The sequence below is a fragment of the Oncorhynchus nerka genome, linkage group LG28 (genome assembly GCF_034236695.1).
Source record: "Oncorhynchus nerka isolate Pitt River linkage group LG28, Oner_Uvic_2.0, whole genome shotgun sequence".
NCBI lineage: Eukaryota > Metazoa > Chordata > Actinopteri > Salmoniformes > Salmonidae > Oncorhynchus > Oncorhynchus nerka.
The window spans coordinates 58,356,912-58,373,565 of NC_088423.1; the positions used below are offsets into that span (position 1 = coordinate 58,356,912).

The 16,654-nt window shown below is 44.6% G+C and overlaps 1 protein-coding gene across 1 annotated transcript in view; it reads left to right on the forward strand.

Annotated features, from left to right (window-relative positions):
- LOC115113446 (protein kinase C-binding protein NELL1) overlaps positions 1 to 16,654 on the forward strand; it is a 481,860-nt gene that overhangs the window by 173,731 nt on the left and 291,475 nt on the right. The window contains exon 5 of the mRNA XM_029641098.2: positions 2,381 to 2,477. Coding sequence (XP_029496958.1) covers positions 2,381 to 2,477 — 97 coding nt within the window. The remainder of the gene's footprint in view (positions 1 to 2,380; positions 2,478 to 16,654) is intronic.

Sequence of the window (16,654 nt, forward strand, 5' to 3'; positions counted from 1 at the left end):
AGTCTCTGACTGTTGGTGAACAGGGATACCTACTCCGCCAACACTACGATCAGCTGGTTCAACTGTGTGCCACTACAGAAGACGTCCTCCTCCACCGTCTCGATGCGTCTTTCAGCCATTTCAGCAGTCCCAAAAGCCTACCCAGCAGTCTGCCTAGGGAGGCGATGCCCGATTGTTCCTCCCGGACAAGTATGATGGGACCCCATCGAAATGCCGTCGCTTCCTACTCCAGTGCTCCCTCTATTTTGCCCATCAGACAGGAATCCCCACCACCGAGAAGTCCAAGGTTGCCACAGCCATTTCCATGCTGATCAGAAAGGTGTTAGAGATGGGTTCCTACGAGAGGTTCATGACTCTGTTCAGGGCGGTTTCTGACCATCTACCAGAGGGCAGAGAGGGAGGTGAGTGACTATTCCATGGGTGCCCTGACTGCTGCTGAGTAGGCCCTCACAACATTTCCATGGATTCGCTCATCGCGGTGGCCATATGTCTGGAAAACCTTCTTCAGGAGCGCTGGCGCCTACCTCTCTTTTCACCCTCCTCATTTGGCTGTCCTGAGCCAGAGCCTGAAGTCAAGTAGGTAGCAGTCACACACATCTTCACGGTAGAGCGGAGTCGCCAGAGACAGCTGGGGCTCTGTCCCTATGGTGGCCAGGAGGGGCACCGGCTTCAGCGGTGTCCGGTGAGTCCCAACCCGAGTTCCACTAGGGCAGAGGAGCGGCCCCGTGATCTTATGTCTCCCAGGGTGTCAGGACCCGGTTACGAACCCGGGTCTCCGGAGTGAGAAACAGTCACTTAACCAACTGAGCCACGAATAGTCGGCAGAACCCAGAAGATGAGGCAGACACAGCAGTACTTGAGACGGTGTATTTAATGAAGTAAAAAATGAAGTCCTTCAGGAACACATGTAACTCCACAACCTCAAAAGGAATTCCACAAGAACAAAGGTAATCCTCCAAGACAAAAAAGGTAAATCCACAAGGTGGTAGGTATAGCACAAAAAGCCTCAAAAGATACTCAAAAATAAATAAACAAGAACAAAAAACAGAATTCCACAAGAGCGTCCACCGGGATCAACAAGAGTTCACAGAATACTAGGGCTGGGTGCTAACATACAAACACAGAGCAAAGGACTGAGGAAAACAAAGGGTTTAAATACAATCAGGGGAAATGAGGCACAGGTGCAAATAATAATGGGGATCAAGGGAAAACAAAAGGTCAAAAGGCACAATGGGGGCATCTAGTGACCAAAAACCGGAACAACCCTGGCCAAATCCTGACACAGGGTAGGTGTGAGTATTCCATCATCATTGTTTTTCACCAAACCCTTTCTGGTTTCCATTTCACTGGCTGGCTGGCCCACAGGGAATTTCATCAACCAGGCCCTGGCCTCCACCCTGAACATAACTTTGTACCCGCTCTCCTCTCCTTTATACCGTCCAAGCCCTGGATAATCGACCATTGGGATCCGGCATAATCATGCACATCACAGCACCACTCACCTTCAACCGTGGGACCCATGCACCAGGAAAGCCTTCCCTTCCTCATCAACACCACACCTGTACAAAAAGTCATCCTTGGCCTCCCTTGGCTCCAACGTCATAACCACATCAACTCCTCGTTAAGGATGAAAATCACTGCCTGGGCACCAGGATGCCGACACCTGTTCAATATGTGCCCAAACCAAATCTCCCCGAGATGCTCCAGCAGGGAAACGTCACTTATCTCCCTCCATTTGATGGTTTCACCACTATTATGGTTGTTGTGGACAGATTCTCTAAATCTTGCCATTTTATCCCTCTGTCTGGTCAACGCTCTCCAGGTAGCTGAGCCACTGTGGCATACAGGTCGGATGAACAGGAGCTCGAGATGTTTTCAACTATGATACACCAGGATTTGTTGATGAGAAAACATACCCCTCCCCCTATTTTGACCAGAGACCTTTCTTCCATACCGAAAATGTAAAAGCTGTCTGGCTGAATAGCAGAGTTGAGTGTTTCGTCCGTAAGCCATGTCTCTGTAAGAAAAACACACAGTAAAATACCCTTTGTGGTCTCAGAGCGATTGAAGCCTTTCTCTCAGTTCTCAAAGTTTATTTTCCAGTGATTGGACATTAGCCACCAGGACACAAGAAAGGGGATGCCGTGTAGCCCGTCTTTTCAGCCTAGCTTGGAGTCCCCCTTTCCTTCCTCTTCTTCATCATTGGCGTAATTATTGCAAACATTCTGAGCAAACAAAGTCATTATTAACGCAAAAATATCCATAAAAATGCAGTCGAGCAGAAACCTGCAAGACACATTCCCTCCTCAGCGTTGAAGTGTGTGTGTGTGAGAGATTTCACAAACTGACATTCTATCTGTTGATTGTTTGTTGCTGGCAGGATTTACGAGCGAGTGATAGATCCACCTCAGATGGATCTGACCCTGGGCAGTGGAGTGTGGCTGGGTCAGCATAGCCACAAGCACGGCTTCTTCAAGGTAAAACAAACCTTTCACCACCATATACACAATCACTGTAACCATATAATAAGCATGCATGGCTTCAAGGTAACACAGTCTTCACTATCTTGTCATTCTATGGATGGCAGTACCATGCTTTCTCTATGAAAATATGATTTTACTAGACTTACCCAGAATTAAGAACAAATAGTACTTGCTCACTAGCCAAATGTGTCCTTTGTAGCATGGTCATCTAGTGATTATCAGGTAAAACTGCCCTACCGTTACTACACATCTATGCTCGTAAAACATCCCTTGCGTGACACTTTGATATCTGTGTAAGTCTCTCTAGCACAAGGTACACTTTTATCAATATATTCACACGTATGTATTCCCCCAAAATGAACTGATAATTAGCTTCTAATGTGGCTACCATAAAAAACTACAAATGCCATAATGTTCTGGACGAGACTGCCAAATCGAGGCAAAGGTAAGAATCTCTGGATGAACTATCTAATGCTAGCTAAATGTAGTAATGAATAAAAGAGCAATATTTATTTAAATGGACAATTATGTGAACTGTCTTGTGCAGATTTTTAATTGACACAATACCTGTTAGCAAAGGTATCAGCTAGAGATGACATGCAGGAGCTTGCGAGGATTTGTAGTTTTGCATGTCTACTTTGATGCTAATTAGCATTTTCGAATTTGAGAGTAGAAATAGTCTAATATATTGATAAAAATCACTTTGTCCAAGAGAGATTTACATGGTTATCAAAACTTCACACCAAGGTAAGTTTACACGAAACGCAGCCCTTACTTTAACGGGAAAGATTAAAGGTGGAAAAACGGCCTGTAAGTTTGACCACTAAGTTGTATGGGTATCATGACACCTCCACTGTTGGGCTCTATTTATAACCATCAGTAACAACACCATGATATGGTAAGACTCTACATACTGAAACCTCAACATAGCTTTATTACTGAGAGAGTGGTAGGGAGAAAGAAGGGGAGTGGGGACAGAAAGAGAAAAATAGGGAGGCGTAGAGAGGTGGAGAGAGATCAACTGACCGATATTCCTACATCTTACACCCGCTCGCTGAGCAGTCGATGACCTCTTTTCTATCTTCATTTCATCTCATGTATTGATCATCAATACAGGGTAGATCCTGAATAGATTATCCCATGCCTCCCAGGCCACCCACAGCCTCAGTACCTGCATTCATTTGGGACACAACCAGTGTCATCTTCTATTATCCACAGCATCTGTAGTACCCTTAACGTGTAGTATGCTCTCTCCACCTGTATGATAATTACTGGGCCCAGGCAAAGCATCAAGAACTCCTCCTCTCTTTCTCTAAGGAAGAAAAAAATATGTGTTTAAAGACTGCTCTATATCTTCTTGGAAAAATATATTCAGGCAGTTGAAGCGGTAGCTGTCTAGCTCCAGTCTAAGGTGCAGCAGCGTTTAAGTTAGAGTTGATGGGAAGAAAGAGCTGAGACAGATGGCCTAGAAAACTAGAATCATTCTAGGTGTGACTGTGGATGACGGAGGAGGGGATTTGTTTTGCTGTGTTCAGGATTGATTTGGTGCAGGAAATGTGCAGGAAATTCAATCACACCTAGAGTACCAGTCAAAAGTTTGGACACACCTACTCATTCAAGGGTTTTACTTTATTTTTTACTATTTTCTACATTGCAGATTAATAGTGAAGATATCAAAACTATGAAAAAACATATGGAATCATGTAGTAACCAAAAAAGTATTAAACGAATGATTTTATATTTGAGATTCTTCAAAGTAGTCACCCTCTGCCTTGATGACAGCTTTGCACACTCTTGGCTTTCTCTCAACCAGCTTCATGAGGTGGTCACCTGGAATCACTGTATTAACAAGTGTGCATTGTTAAAAGTTAATTTGTGGAATTCCTTTCCTTTTAAATGCATTTGAGCCAGTTGTGTTGTGTTATGACATGGTAGGGGGGTATACAGAAGAAATGCTCTATTTCCATATTATAACAAGAATAGCTCAAAGAGAAATGACAGTTGATCATTACTTTAAGGCATGAAGATCAGTCAATCAGGAACATTTCTAGAATTTTGAAAGTTTCTTCAAGTGCAGTTGCAAAAACCATCAAGCGCTATGATGAAACTACCTCTCATGAGGACCACCACAGGAATGGAAGACCCAGACTTACCTCTGCTACAGAGGTTAAGTTCATTAGAGTTACCAGCCTCAGAAATTGCAGCCCAAATAAATGCATCAGAGTTTAACCTCTTGAACCTATGGGGGCGCTATTTCATTATTGGATAAAAAAAACGTGCCCGTTTTAAGCGCAATATTTTATCACAAAAAGATGCACGACTATGCATATTATTGACAGCTTTGGAAAGAAAACACTCTGACGTTTCCAAAACTGCAAAGATATTATCTGTGAGTGCCACAGAACTGATGCTACAGGCGAAACCAAGATGAAACTTCAAACAGGAAATGAGCAGAATTTTTGAGGCTCTGTTTTCCATTGTCTCCTTATATGGCTGTGAATGCGCCAGGAATGAGCCTGCCCTTTCTGTCGTTTTCCCAAGGTGTCTGCAGCATTGTGACATATTTGTAGGCATATCATTGGAAGATTGGCCATAAGAGACTACATCCGCCCGGTGTCCTTTGTCTAAATTGGTGCGTAATCTTCAGCTGCAGGCATTTTCCCATGGTATTCAGAGGAGAGAGGAGACTTCCACGAACGATATATCATCGAAGAGATATGTGAAAAACACCTTGAGGATTGATTCTAAACAACGTTTGCCATGTTTCAGTCGATATTATGGAGCTAAAAAGGAAAAAAGTTTGGCGTTTTGATGACTGAATTTTCGTTTTTTTTTGGTAGCCAAACGTGATGTACCAAACGGAGCAATTTCTCCTATACAAAGAATCTTTTTGGACAAACTGAACATTTGCTATCTAACTGAGAGTCTCCTCATTGAAAACATCCGATGTTCATCAAAGGTAAATGATTTTATTTGAATGCTTTTCTGGTTTTTGTGAAAATGTTGCCTGCTGAATGCTAACGCTAAATGCTACGCTAGCTATCAATACTGTTACACAAATGCTTGTTTTGCTATGGTTGAGAAGCATATTTTGAAAATCTGAGATGACAGTGTTGTTAACAAAAGGCTAAGCTTGAGAGCTAGCAGATTTATTTCATTTCATTTGCGATTTTCATGAATAGTTAACGTTGCATTATGGTAATGTCTTGAGGCTACAGTCATTATCCCGGATCCGGGATGGCCCGACGCAAGAAGTTAAGTAACAGACACATCTCAACATCAACTGTTTAGAGGAGACTGTGTGAATCAGGCCCTCATGGTCAAACTGCTGCAAAGAAACCACTACTAAAGGACACCAATAAGAAAAGACTTGCTTGGGCCAAGAAACATGAGCAATGGACAATAGACCTGTGGAATTCTGTCCTTTGGTCTGATGATTACAAATTTGAAATGTGTGGTTCCAACCGCTTTGTGAGACGCAGAGTAGGTAAATGGATGATCTCTGTGTGATTCCCACCGTGAAGCATGGAGTAGGAGGTGTGATGGTGTGGGAGTGCTTTGCTGGTGACACTTCAGTGATTTATTTAGAATTCAAGGCAAACTTAACCAGCATGGCTACCACAGCATTCTGCAGCGATACGCCATCCCATCTCTTTTGCCCTTAACGGGACTATAATTTGTCTTTCGATAGGACCCAACACACCTCCAGGCTGTGTAAGGGCTATTTGACCAAGAAGGAGAGTGATGGATTGCTGCATCAGATGACCTGGTCTCCACAATCACCTGACCTCAACCTAATTGAGATGGTTTGGGATGAGTTGGACCGCAGAGTGAAGGAAAAGCAGCCAACAAGTGCTCAGCATATGTGGGAACTCCTTCAAGACTGTTGGAAAATCATTCCTCATGAAGCTGGTTGAGAGAATGCCAAGAGTGTGCAAAGCTGTCTTCAAGGCAAAGGGTGGCTACTTTGAAGAATCAAATTATAAAATATATATTGTATTTGTTTAACACTTTTTTGGTTACTACATGATTCCATATGTGTTATTTCATAGTTTTGATGTCTTCACTATTATTCTACAATGTAAAAATAGTAAAACATAAAGAAAAACTCTTGAATGAGTCCAAACTTTTGACTGGTACTGTATTTATTTATTACAACCACTTATAGCATAAGCTGTGAATATCTTTTTTTAAAGCATAAAGGCCAAATTATGCAGTCTTAATCCATTACCCACGTTGTCTCTAAAATCAAATAGTTGGATTTACTTTAAAAAAAGTAAGAACAAAGATTTCTACAATGTCTAAAATTTGCAGTGTACAAAACAGATTTAGGTTGAAAACCTTGTCAGCATTTGCATTGTAGAGAGGGTTACAATAATGTTATCTTGGAGTAGTTCTCTATATGATCAGATACTGTATCTAAACCATAGCCATAAGGCAGTTCCGGAAAATGCCAGATTGGCTGATTTTTAGCCCATTGGGATTGTCTAAATTGTGGTTTGACCACAGAATTATCATTATTTGACTGATAATGGGGGCCTCAAGAAATAGAAAATTTGCCATTGTGTTAAGAAGTGCCCAGAACGATGTCTAGCCCCTGTCCATCCCTGAATTAAATACTTATTAAAATATTCCAAATGTTTATCTGGGAGATGAAGCGAGGCTGTTATTGTTGTGGTTGTTAAGGGTAACTGAAGCCTCAGGTAGCCTGGGGAGCTGTGACACTTCTCCAGTTGTTCTTCTGCCCTCTTCTGTAGTTGTTTTCCTCTGCCATTCTCTCCATTATCTCCTCTCCTGTGCTGCCATTTTCTACATTTTCTTCTCTGCTGCCATTCTCTGCTCTCCTCTGCTTCCTCTGATAGAAAATGGGAAAAACAGACACTATAGTCTCCTCCAGCAGGAGATATGGTAAGAAATGTAGAGAGAGCAAGATACTAATTGAGAGAGGCTAGAAAAATATACAAAGAGAGAGGATATTTTAGTGAGAGGTAGAGGGTGCGAGAGAAATTAAGTGAGCAAGAGAGATCAAAATTGGGAGAACACGAGAAATTGAGAGAGATCAAGGTGAATAAATACAGAACGGTGTGATAGAGAAAGAAGATACCAGGTGAATAGACTAGTGGTAGTTTCTTCCATCAAGGGGAGTAGAGTGGCTCGGTGAGGGTGAGATAATGACTTTAAATAAACATGTTGCATCCCAAATGGCATCCTATTCCCTGCATAGTGCACTACGTAGGGAATAGGATTCCATTAGGGATATGCATCCAGAGGCTATGCTTCTCCACACCATTATCACTAGCTGAGAGAGAGAGAGAGATTCAGATTTAGATTTAATATTTAGTGTTTAATATTCACGTAAAAAAAGTTAAAATCTTACGCTTCGAGCTCCAACATACTGGACTAAGTGAAATAATATGATGAAAATGGTAACAAAAAACAACTGAAATAGAAATAAACACTGCAAGAAAGGAAACGTCCTCTCACTGTCAACTGTGTTTATTTTCAGCAAACTTAACGTGTAAATATTTGTATTAACATAACAAGATTCAACAACCGAGACATAAACTGAACAATTTCCACAGACATGTGACTAACAGAAATGTAATAATGTGTCCCTGAACAAAGGGGGGAGGGTCAAAATCAAAAGTCACAGTAACAGTGTGGCCACCAGCTGCATTAAGTACTGCAGTGCATCTCCTCCTCATGGACTGCACCAGATTTCCCAGTTATTGCTGTGAGATATTACTCAAATCTTCCACCAAGGCACCTGCAAGTTCCTGGACATTTCTGGGGGGAATGGCCCTAGCCCTCACCCTCCGATCCAACAGGTCCCAGACGTGCTCAATGGGATTGAGATCTACGCTGGCCATGGCAGAACATTCATGTCTTGCAGGAAATCACGCACAGAACGAGCAGTATGGCTGGTGGCATTGCCATGCTGTAGGGTCATTCCAGGATGAGCATGTAGGATGGGTACCACATGAGGGAGAAGGATGTCTTCCCTGTAACGTACAGCGTTGAGATTGTCTGCAAAGGCAACTAGCACAGTCTGATGATGCTGTGACACACCGCCCCAGACCATGACAGTCTCTCCACCTCCAAATCGATCCTGCTCCAGAGTTACAGGCCTCGGTGTAACGCTCATTCCTTCGGCGATAAACGCGAATCCGACCATCACCCCTGGTGAGACAAAACCGCATCTAGTCAGTGGAGAGCACTTTTTGCCAGTCCTGTCTGGTCCAGCGACGGTGGGTTTGTGCCCATAGGCAACGTTGTTGCCAGTGATGTAAGGCAGGTCCTCACCAGACATCAGGCCTACAAGCCCTCAGTCCAGCCTCTCTCAGCCTATTGCGGACAGTCTGAGCACTGATGGAGGGATTGTGGGTTCCTGGTGTAACTTGGGCAGTTGCTGTTGCCATCCTGTACCTGTCCCGCAGGTGTGATGTTCAGATGTACCGATCCTAGGCAGGTGGTGTTACACGTGGTCTGCCACTGTGAGGACGATCTGTTCTCCATGTAGCGCTATCTTAGGCGTCTCACAGTACGGACATTGCAATTTATTGCCCTGGTCACATCTGCAGTCCTCATGCCTTCTTGCAGCATGCCTAAGGCACGTTCACACAGATGAGCAGAGACCCTGGGCGTCTTTATTTTGGTGTTTTCAGAGTCAGTAGAAAGGCCTCTTTAGTGTCCTAAGTTTTCATAACTGTGACCTTAATTGCCTAAGCTGTCAGTGTCTTAACAACCATTCCACAGGTGCATGTTCATTAATTGTTTATGGTTCATTGAACAAGCATTGGAAACAGTGTTTTAAACCATTTACAATGAGGGTCTGTGAAGTTATTTGGGTTTTTACAAATGATCTTTGAAAGACAGGGTCCTGAAAAAGGGACATTTCTTTTTTTGCTGAGTTTAGCACTATATATTGTGGCAGACCAGGGGGTTGGGTCAAAACGCTTACACAGATCAGACACACACAGAGTAGGATTAGCTCAGTTTCAAAGGTGTTTATTAAAATAATAGTTCAAAAGAAAATAATAGGTCTCCCACTTGAGATCCTCTCCGGGATTCCGTGTTCTTGGCTCCAGGTCTTGCTGTGTCCTGAACTGAACTCACGCCTGTTACCGCTGCCACCGTCTCCAACTATACAGGAGTCCTTTCTTCCCCCACTCTCTCCCCTGTGTGCTGCGCTTCTGGCAGCTTTTATGGGACTTGTACAGCTGGTGAGCAATCAGCCCTTGATTACTCACCAACTCCCAATCAACCCCAATTAGTCCTGGCTGAAGAGCCCATCGAGACCTGGCACGTCCAGCAGATGTAGCCATCGCCTAGTGATGTATACTCCGTCTGTCACCAGGCCTTGACGAGTCTCCCCCTGGTGGCTGACCTGCTGTACGCCACAATATGTACATAATAACAACTGTGGCAGTGATTAATAAATACATCTCCATTGGGGTGGAGGCAGAGTAAATACTGTTGAGGAGGAGATGAGTTTATTAGTCTCTTGCACAGGGTTGCAGATTTAATTGCAGGGCACAGTGACATTTTTAAGCTCCAACAATGCAGGTCAATAAGAGAACTGAATGAAACAATAATAATATATACATATTTACAACTGTGACAATGACACATGTCCATTGTGGTGTAGGGGCAGGGTAAATGTCCATGGGGGTGGGGAAGAGTGTCCCAGAGGGAATGTCATTAGGGGGGAAATAGGGGGATAGGCAGTCCTGAGGCAGGAGGAAACAGGGGGAGCAGGTAGCTAGCTGCCTAGTGATGGCTATTCAGCAACCTGATGGTATGGGGGTAGAAGTTATTGGCCAGTCTGACAGTTTTTGTCATGATGCTCCTATACTGCCTGTGTCTGAGTGATGGAAGCGGGGAGAACAGGCCATGGCTCAGGAGGCTTGGGAGGCCTTGACGATCTTCTTGACCTTCCTGTGAGACCTGGTGTTGTACGTGTCCTGTTGAGGGCAGGCAGTGTGCAACCAATGGTGCGTTCGGCTGAGCGTACCACCCTCTGTAGAGCCTTGCAGTCAGCGGTGGTGGAGTTCCCGTACCAGGCTGTGATGCTGCCCAACAGTATGCTCTCAATGGTGCGTGTGTAAATTTCTTCAGTCTCCTGAGGTTCAAGAGTCAATAATATATCAATAATATTTCAAGCGCAGTGCGCGGCAGATGTTTATTACTTCTTCGCAGAAGGCAGGAATTGTGGTCACAGGCAGGCAATGGTCAACCACAAGTAGGTAGTCAAAAACAAACAATACCTCACAACCATTCAAACAGAAATAACTGAACTAAATAGGGAGCTGATGAGACCAGGTGAGAAAGGAACACAGGTGAAATCAATGAACAAAAATTAAAGACGGGGCTATGTTCCAGAACACAAAGAAAAAAAAGAACACAAGTTTGACTAAGAAACGAAAAGCAGCATATCTCTCCTTCAGTTTCCCGAAATGTCGGGATTGTTGATCCGGGTTGTTGTCGGGTTGTTCAGATTTTTGATCTGGGTAAGTTTTTGAAGACACCATCGGTATCAGATCATCTATGCATTTTTTTATGAAACCAGTGACTGAGTTCGTGTATTCATTGATGTTATTCCCAGAGGTGTCCCGGAACGTATTGCAGTCCACATGATGAAAACAGTCATGGAGCATGGAGTATGATTGGTCAGACCAGCATTACAGACCTGACCACAGGAATTTCTCTCTTGAACAAAATGGAGTTGTGGTCAGATTTGCCAAACGAAGGGAGAGGGCCTTATACCCCCAGTGGTCAAGAGTGGAATTTTCACGAGTTGGACACACATATTTGCACGAACACACATGCACTCATGCACACACACTCGAACAGAGACATTGCATTCATCATTTGCCAGAAGGTCTGCATTCACTTCCGCATTAATCAATCATCTTGTATGATGCACATATTGTCTACGGTAGGGCTACACTATTACTCCGAAGAGGCATTGTGATCTAATAATCTCCACATACACTGCTCAAAAAAATTAGGGGAACACTAAAATAACACATCCTAGATCTGAATTAATGAAATATTCTTATTAAATACTTTTTTCTTTACATAGTTGAATGTGCTGACAACAAAATCACACACAAATGATCAATGGAAATCAAATTTATCAACCCATGGAGGTCTGGATTTGGAGTCACACTCAAAATTAAAGTGGAAAACCACACTACAGGCTGATCCAACTTTGATGTAATGTTCTTAAAACAAGTCAAAATGAGGCTCAGTAGTGTGTGTGGCCTCCACGTGCCTGTATGACCTGTATGAACGCCGGAGCAGGCTCCTGATGAGGTGGCGGATGGTCTCCTGAGGGATCCCCTCCCAGACCTAGACTAAAGCATCCGCCAACTCCTGGACAGTCTGTGGTGCAGTCTGTTAGTGGATGGAGCGAGACATGATGTCCCAGATGTGCTCAATTGGATTCAGGTCTGGGGAACGGGCGGGCCAGTCCATAGCATCATTGCCTTCCTCTTGCAGGAACTGCTGACACACTCCAGCCACATGAGGTCTAGCATTGTCTTTGCAATAGGATGAACCAAGGGCCAACCACACCAGCATATGGTCTCACAAGGGGTCTGAGGATCTCATCTCGGTACCTAATGGCAGTCAGGCTACCTCTGGCGAGCACATGGAGGGCTGTGCGGCCCCCCAAAGAAATGCCACCCCACACCATGACTGACCCAGAGCCAAACCGGTCATGCTGGAGGATGTTGCAGGCAGCAGAACGTTCTCCACGGCGTCTCCAGCCTGTCACGTCTGTCACATGTGCTCAGTGTGAAACTGCTTTCATCTGTGAAGAGCACAGGGCACCAGTGGCGAATTTGCCAATCTTGGTGTTCTCTGGCAAAAGCCAAACGTCCTGCAAGGTGTTGGGCTGTAAGCACAACCCCCACCTGTGGACGTCGGGCCCTCATGCCACCCTCATGGAGTCTGTTTCTGACCGTTTGAGAAGACACGTGCACATTTGTGGCCTGCTGGAGGTCATTTTGCAGGGCTCTGGCAGTGCTCCTCCTGCTCCTCTTTGCACAAAGGCGGAGGTAGCGGTCCTGCTGCTGGGTTGTTGCCCTCCTACAGCCTCCTCCACATCTCCTGATGTATTGGCCTGTCTCCTGGTAGCGCCTCCATGCTCTGGACACTACGCTGACAGACACAGCAAACCTTCTTGCCACAGCTCGCATTGATGTGTCAACCTGGATGAGCTGCACTACCTGAGCCACTTGTGTGGGTTGTAGACTCCGTCTCATAATACCACTAGAGTGAAAGCACCGCCAGCATTCAAAAGTGACCAAAACATCAGCCAGGAAGCATAGGAACTGAGAAGTGGTCTGTGGTCACCACCTGCAGAACCACTCCTTTATTGGGGGTGTCTTGCTAATTGCCTATAATTTCCACCTGTTGTCTATTCCATTTGCACAACAGCATGTGACATTTATTGTCAATCAGTGTTGCTTCCTAAGTGGACAGTTTGATTTCACAGAAGTGTGATTGACTTGGAGTTACATTGTGTTGTTTAAGTGTTCCCTTTATTTTTTTGAGCAGTGTATAATATAGAGCTAATTGAAATAGACGCACCGCATTGGCGAGGGAATGTCCCCTTTTGAGGTGTTTTGGATGTCGAGGCACTGTGTGGCCTTTAGCTCTCCTTTTCTCTCCCTCTCTTCCGTACAAACCCCCAACCCCCACCCCCTCTCTCTCTATTTCTTGCTCTCTCTTACAAACATCTTCCTCTTTCCCCTCCACCCCTCCCTCTCTCGCTTCAGACTGTATTACCTGCTGATCAATAGAGGCAATGTATGGTCAGGACTCCTATAAACTCCCAAGAGACAGACAGCCACATCACTGGCCAAACACTTTCACTTCCATTCCACACTCATCACTGATGTTGTCTGATTATTCGCTGTGGCATGTGTGTGTGTTTCTGTGTGTGTGCCAGCAACAAAGCCAGAGTTGAGCATGCCCGGTAGTGTGTTTGTGTGCGTGGGCATGTTTGATCTACTCTGTTGTTCATCTCTCCTCTTGCCGAGGTCTTTCTCTAAAGTGACACAGGTGTTGCTCTCATTCAAGCTTAATGAATGCATTGTAAATGTATATTACAAATAAAATTCAAATTAAATTATATTTGTCACATACAGTTGAAGTCGGAAGTTTACATAAACCTTAGCCAAATACACTTAAACTCAGTTTATCACAATTCCTGACATTTAGCCCTCGTAAAAATTCCCTGTCTTAGATCAGTTAGGATCACCACTTTTTCTTTTTAAGAATGTGAAATGTCAGAATAATAGCAGAGAGAATGATTTATTTCAGCTTTTATTTCTTTTATCACATTCCCAGTGGGTCAGAAGTTTACATACACTCAATTAGTATGTGGTAGCATTGCCTTTAAATTGTTTAACTTGGGTCAAACATTTCAGGTACCATCCCACAAGCTTCCCACAATAAGTTGGGTTAAATTTGGCCCATTCCTCCTGACAGAGCTGGTGTAACTGAGTCAGGATTGTAAAGGCCTCCTTGCTCGCACATGCTTTTTCAGTTCTGCCCACAACTTTTCTATAGGATTGAGGTCAGGGCTTTGTGATGGCCACTCCAATACCTTAACTTTGTTGTCCTTTAAGCCATTTTGCCATAACTTTGGAAGTATGCTCGGGGTCATTGTCCATTTGGAAGATCCATTTGTGAACAAGCGTTAACTTCCTGACTGATGTCTTGAGATATTGCTTCAATATATCCACATAAATTTCCTCCCTCATGATGCCATCTAGTTTGTGAAGTGCACCAGCCCCTCCTGCAGCAAAGCACCCCCACAACATGATACTGCCATCCCCGTGCTTCATGGTTGGGATGGTGTTATTGGGCTTGCAAGCATCCCCCTCTTTCCTCCAAACATAACGATGCTCATTATGGCCAAACAGTTCTATTTTTGTTTAATCAGACCAGAGAACATTTCTCCAAAAAGTACTCTCTTTGTCCCCATGTGCAGTTGCAAACTGTAGTCTGGCTTTTTTATGGCGGTTTAGGAGCAGTTGCATTTTCCTTGCTGACCGGCCTTTCAGGTTATGTCTATATAGGACTCCTTTTTACTGTGGATAATTTTGTACCTGTTTCCTCCAGCATCTTCACAAGGTCCTTTGCTGTTGTTCTGGGATTGATTTGCACATTTCGCACCAAAGTGCGTTCATCTCTAAGAGACAGAACGTGTCTCCATGCTGAGCGGTATGACGGCTGCGTGATCCCATGGTTTTTATATTTGCGTACTATTGTTTGTACAAATGAACGTGGTACCTTCAGGCATTTAGAAATTGCTCCCAAGGATGAACCAGACATTTGTGGAGGTCACAATTTATTTTCTGAGGTCTTGGCTGATTTCTTTTGATTTTCCCATGATGTCAAGCAAAGACGCACTGAGTTTAAAGGTAGGCCTTAAAATACATCAACAGGTACACCTCCAATTGACTCAAATGATCAGTTAGCCAATCAGAAGCTTCTAAAGCCATGACATAATTTTCTGGGAATTTTCCAAGCTGTTTAAAGGCACAGTCAACTTACTGTATGTATACTTTGACCCACTGGAAATGTGATACACTGGATTATAAAGTGAAATAATCTGTCTGTAAACAATTGTTGGAAATATTACTTGTGTTTTGCACATAGTAGATGTCCTAACCAACTTGCCAAAACTAAGAAATTTGGAAATTTGTGGAGTGGTTGAAAAATGGGTTTTAATGACTCCAGCCTAAGTGTATGTAAGTGTGTGTAAACTACCGACTTCAAGTGTACACGTGTTTAGCAGATGTTATTTGTTTCCTAGAAACAGGAGACAAATGGCTGTGAGATTGGTTTGATCCTAGACACATAAAACGTGGGATTTATACGGAGTTTACGGGGCAACAGAATACGAACAGCATCTTGGAGATGGGAAATGGGACAATAATCAACCCAGAGGGACAGATCTTGGGTGGACAGCCATACCATCTGCCCGAGAAGATACTGGTGGCGGTCCGGTTGTCGATACCTGAAGGTACGACGACAGCGGCGAACAAAAATATGGGAAAATCCGGGACGAGAACTGAGGACCTTGGTCGAAGACCATGTCCACTGGCAGTCCATGGATCCTGAAGAAGTATTGCAGCGTGAGCTGGGCCGTCTCTTTGGCAGAGGGTAATTTGGGGAGTGAAATGAAGTGGGCTGCTTTGGAAAACTGGTGTTGCCATCAGACAGGGGGAGACCTGTGACAAAGTCCAGGGATATGTGAGACCAGGGATAGTGAGGAACAGGCAGAGGTTGCTGGGGAGTCTTGTTCTGCGCACAGATTGTGCATGCAGCGACAAATGTGGAGATGTCAGGAAACATGGTAGGCCACCAAAAGCATTGTTGCACAAAGGCCAAGGTCCAATGGGAGCCCGCATGGCAAGCAAGGACCGAGGAGCCAGGACTGAGGAGCAGACAGCGTCAGGAAGAAACATCCGGTTATCTGGAACGCTGTGCCTCATGAACCTGCTTCCCTTTTCCCCAGCCGAGTGCCGTCGCCAAGCACAAGATGGGAAGGATGGTCTCGGCTTCCGGGGGTGTAGCCACAGGGCTATAGCATATACAGTCTTGACATTATTGGATCCTGGTCGGTAGGAGAGGGAGAAGTTGAACCGGGTGAAAAGCAGGGCCCACCTAGCTGGCCTGGAATTGAGACGCTTGGCGGCGTGTAGATATTTGAGGTTCTTGTGGTCTGTCCACACAATGAACGGATGTTCTGCCCCCTCCAGCCAGTTCTTCCACTCCTCCAATGGCATCTTCACCGCAAGAAGCTCAAGATACCACACATTGTAGTCCCTCTCCGTGGTGTTGAGGCAATGGGAGAAGAAGGCATTGGAATGTAACTTGAGGTCCAGGGCAGAACACTGGGAAAGAATAGTCCCCACTCCAACATCCGAAGCATCGGCCTCCACTACGAATTGGCGGGACGGGTCAGGATGGTACAAAAATGCAAGCTGCGGTGAAATGGTGTTTGAGATCCGGTATGCTCGATCAGCAGCTGGGGATGTGAATGGAACCTTGGGAGAGGTGCGTAGGCCGCCACACTAGAGGAGTCTTTACATAGCTGGTGCAGCTTATGAGCACCGTCTTTCCCAGACAAAGTAGAATCAAACACC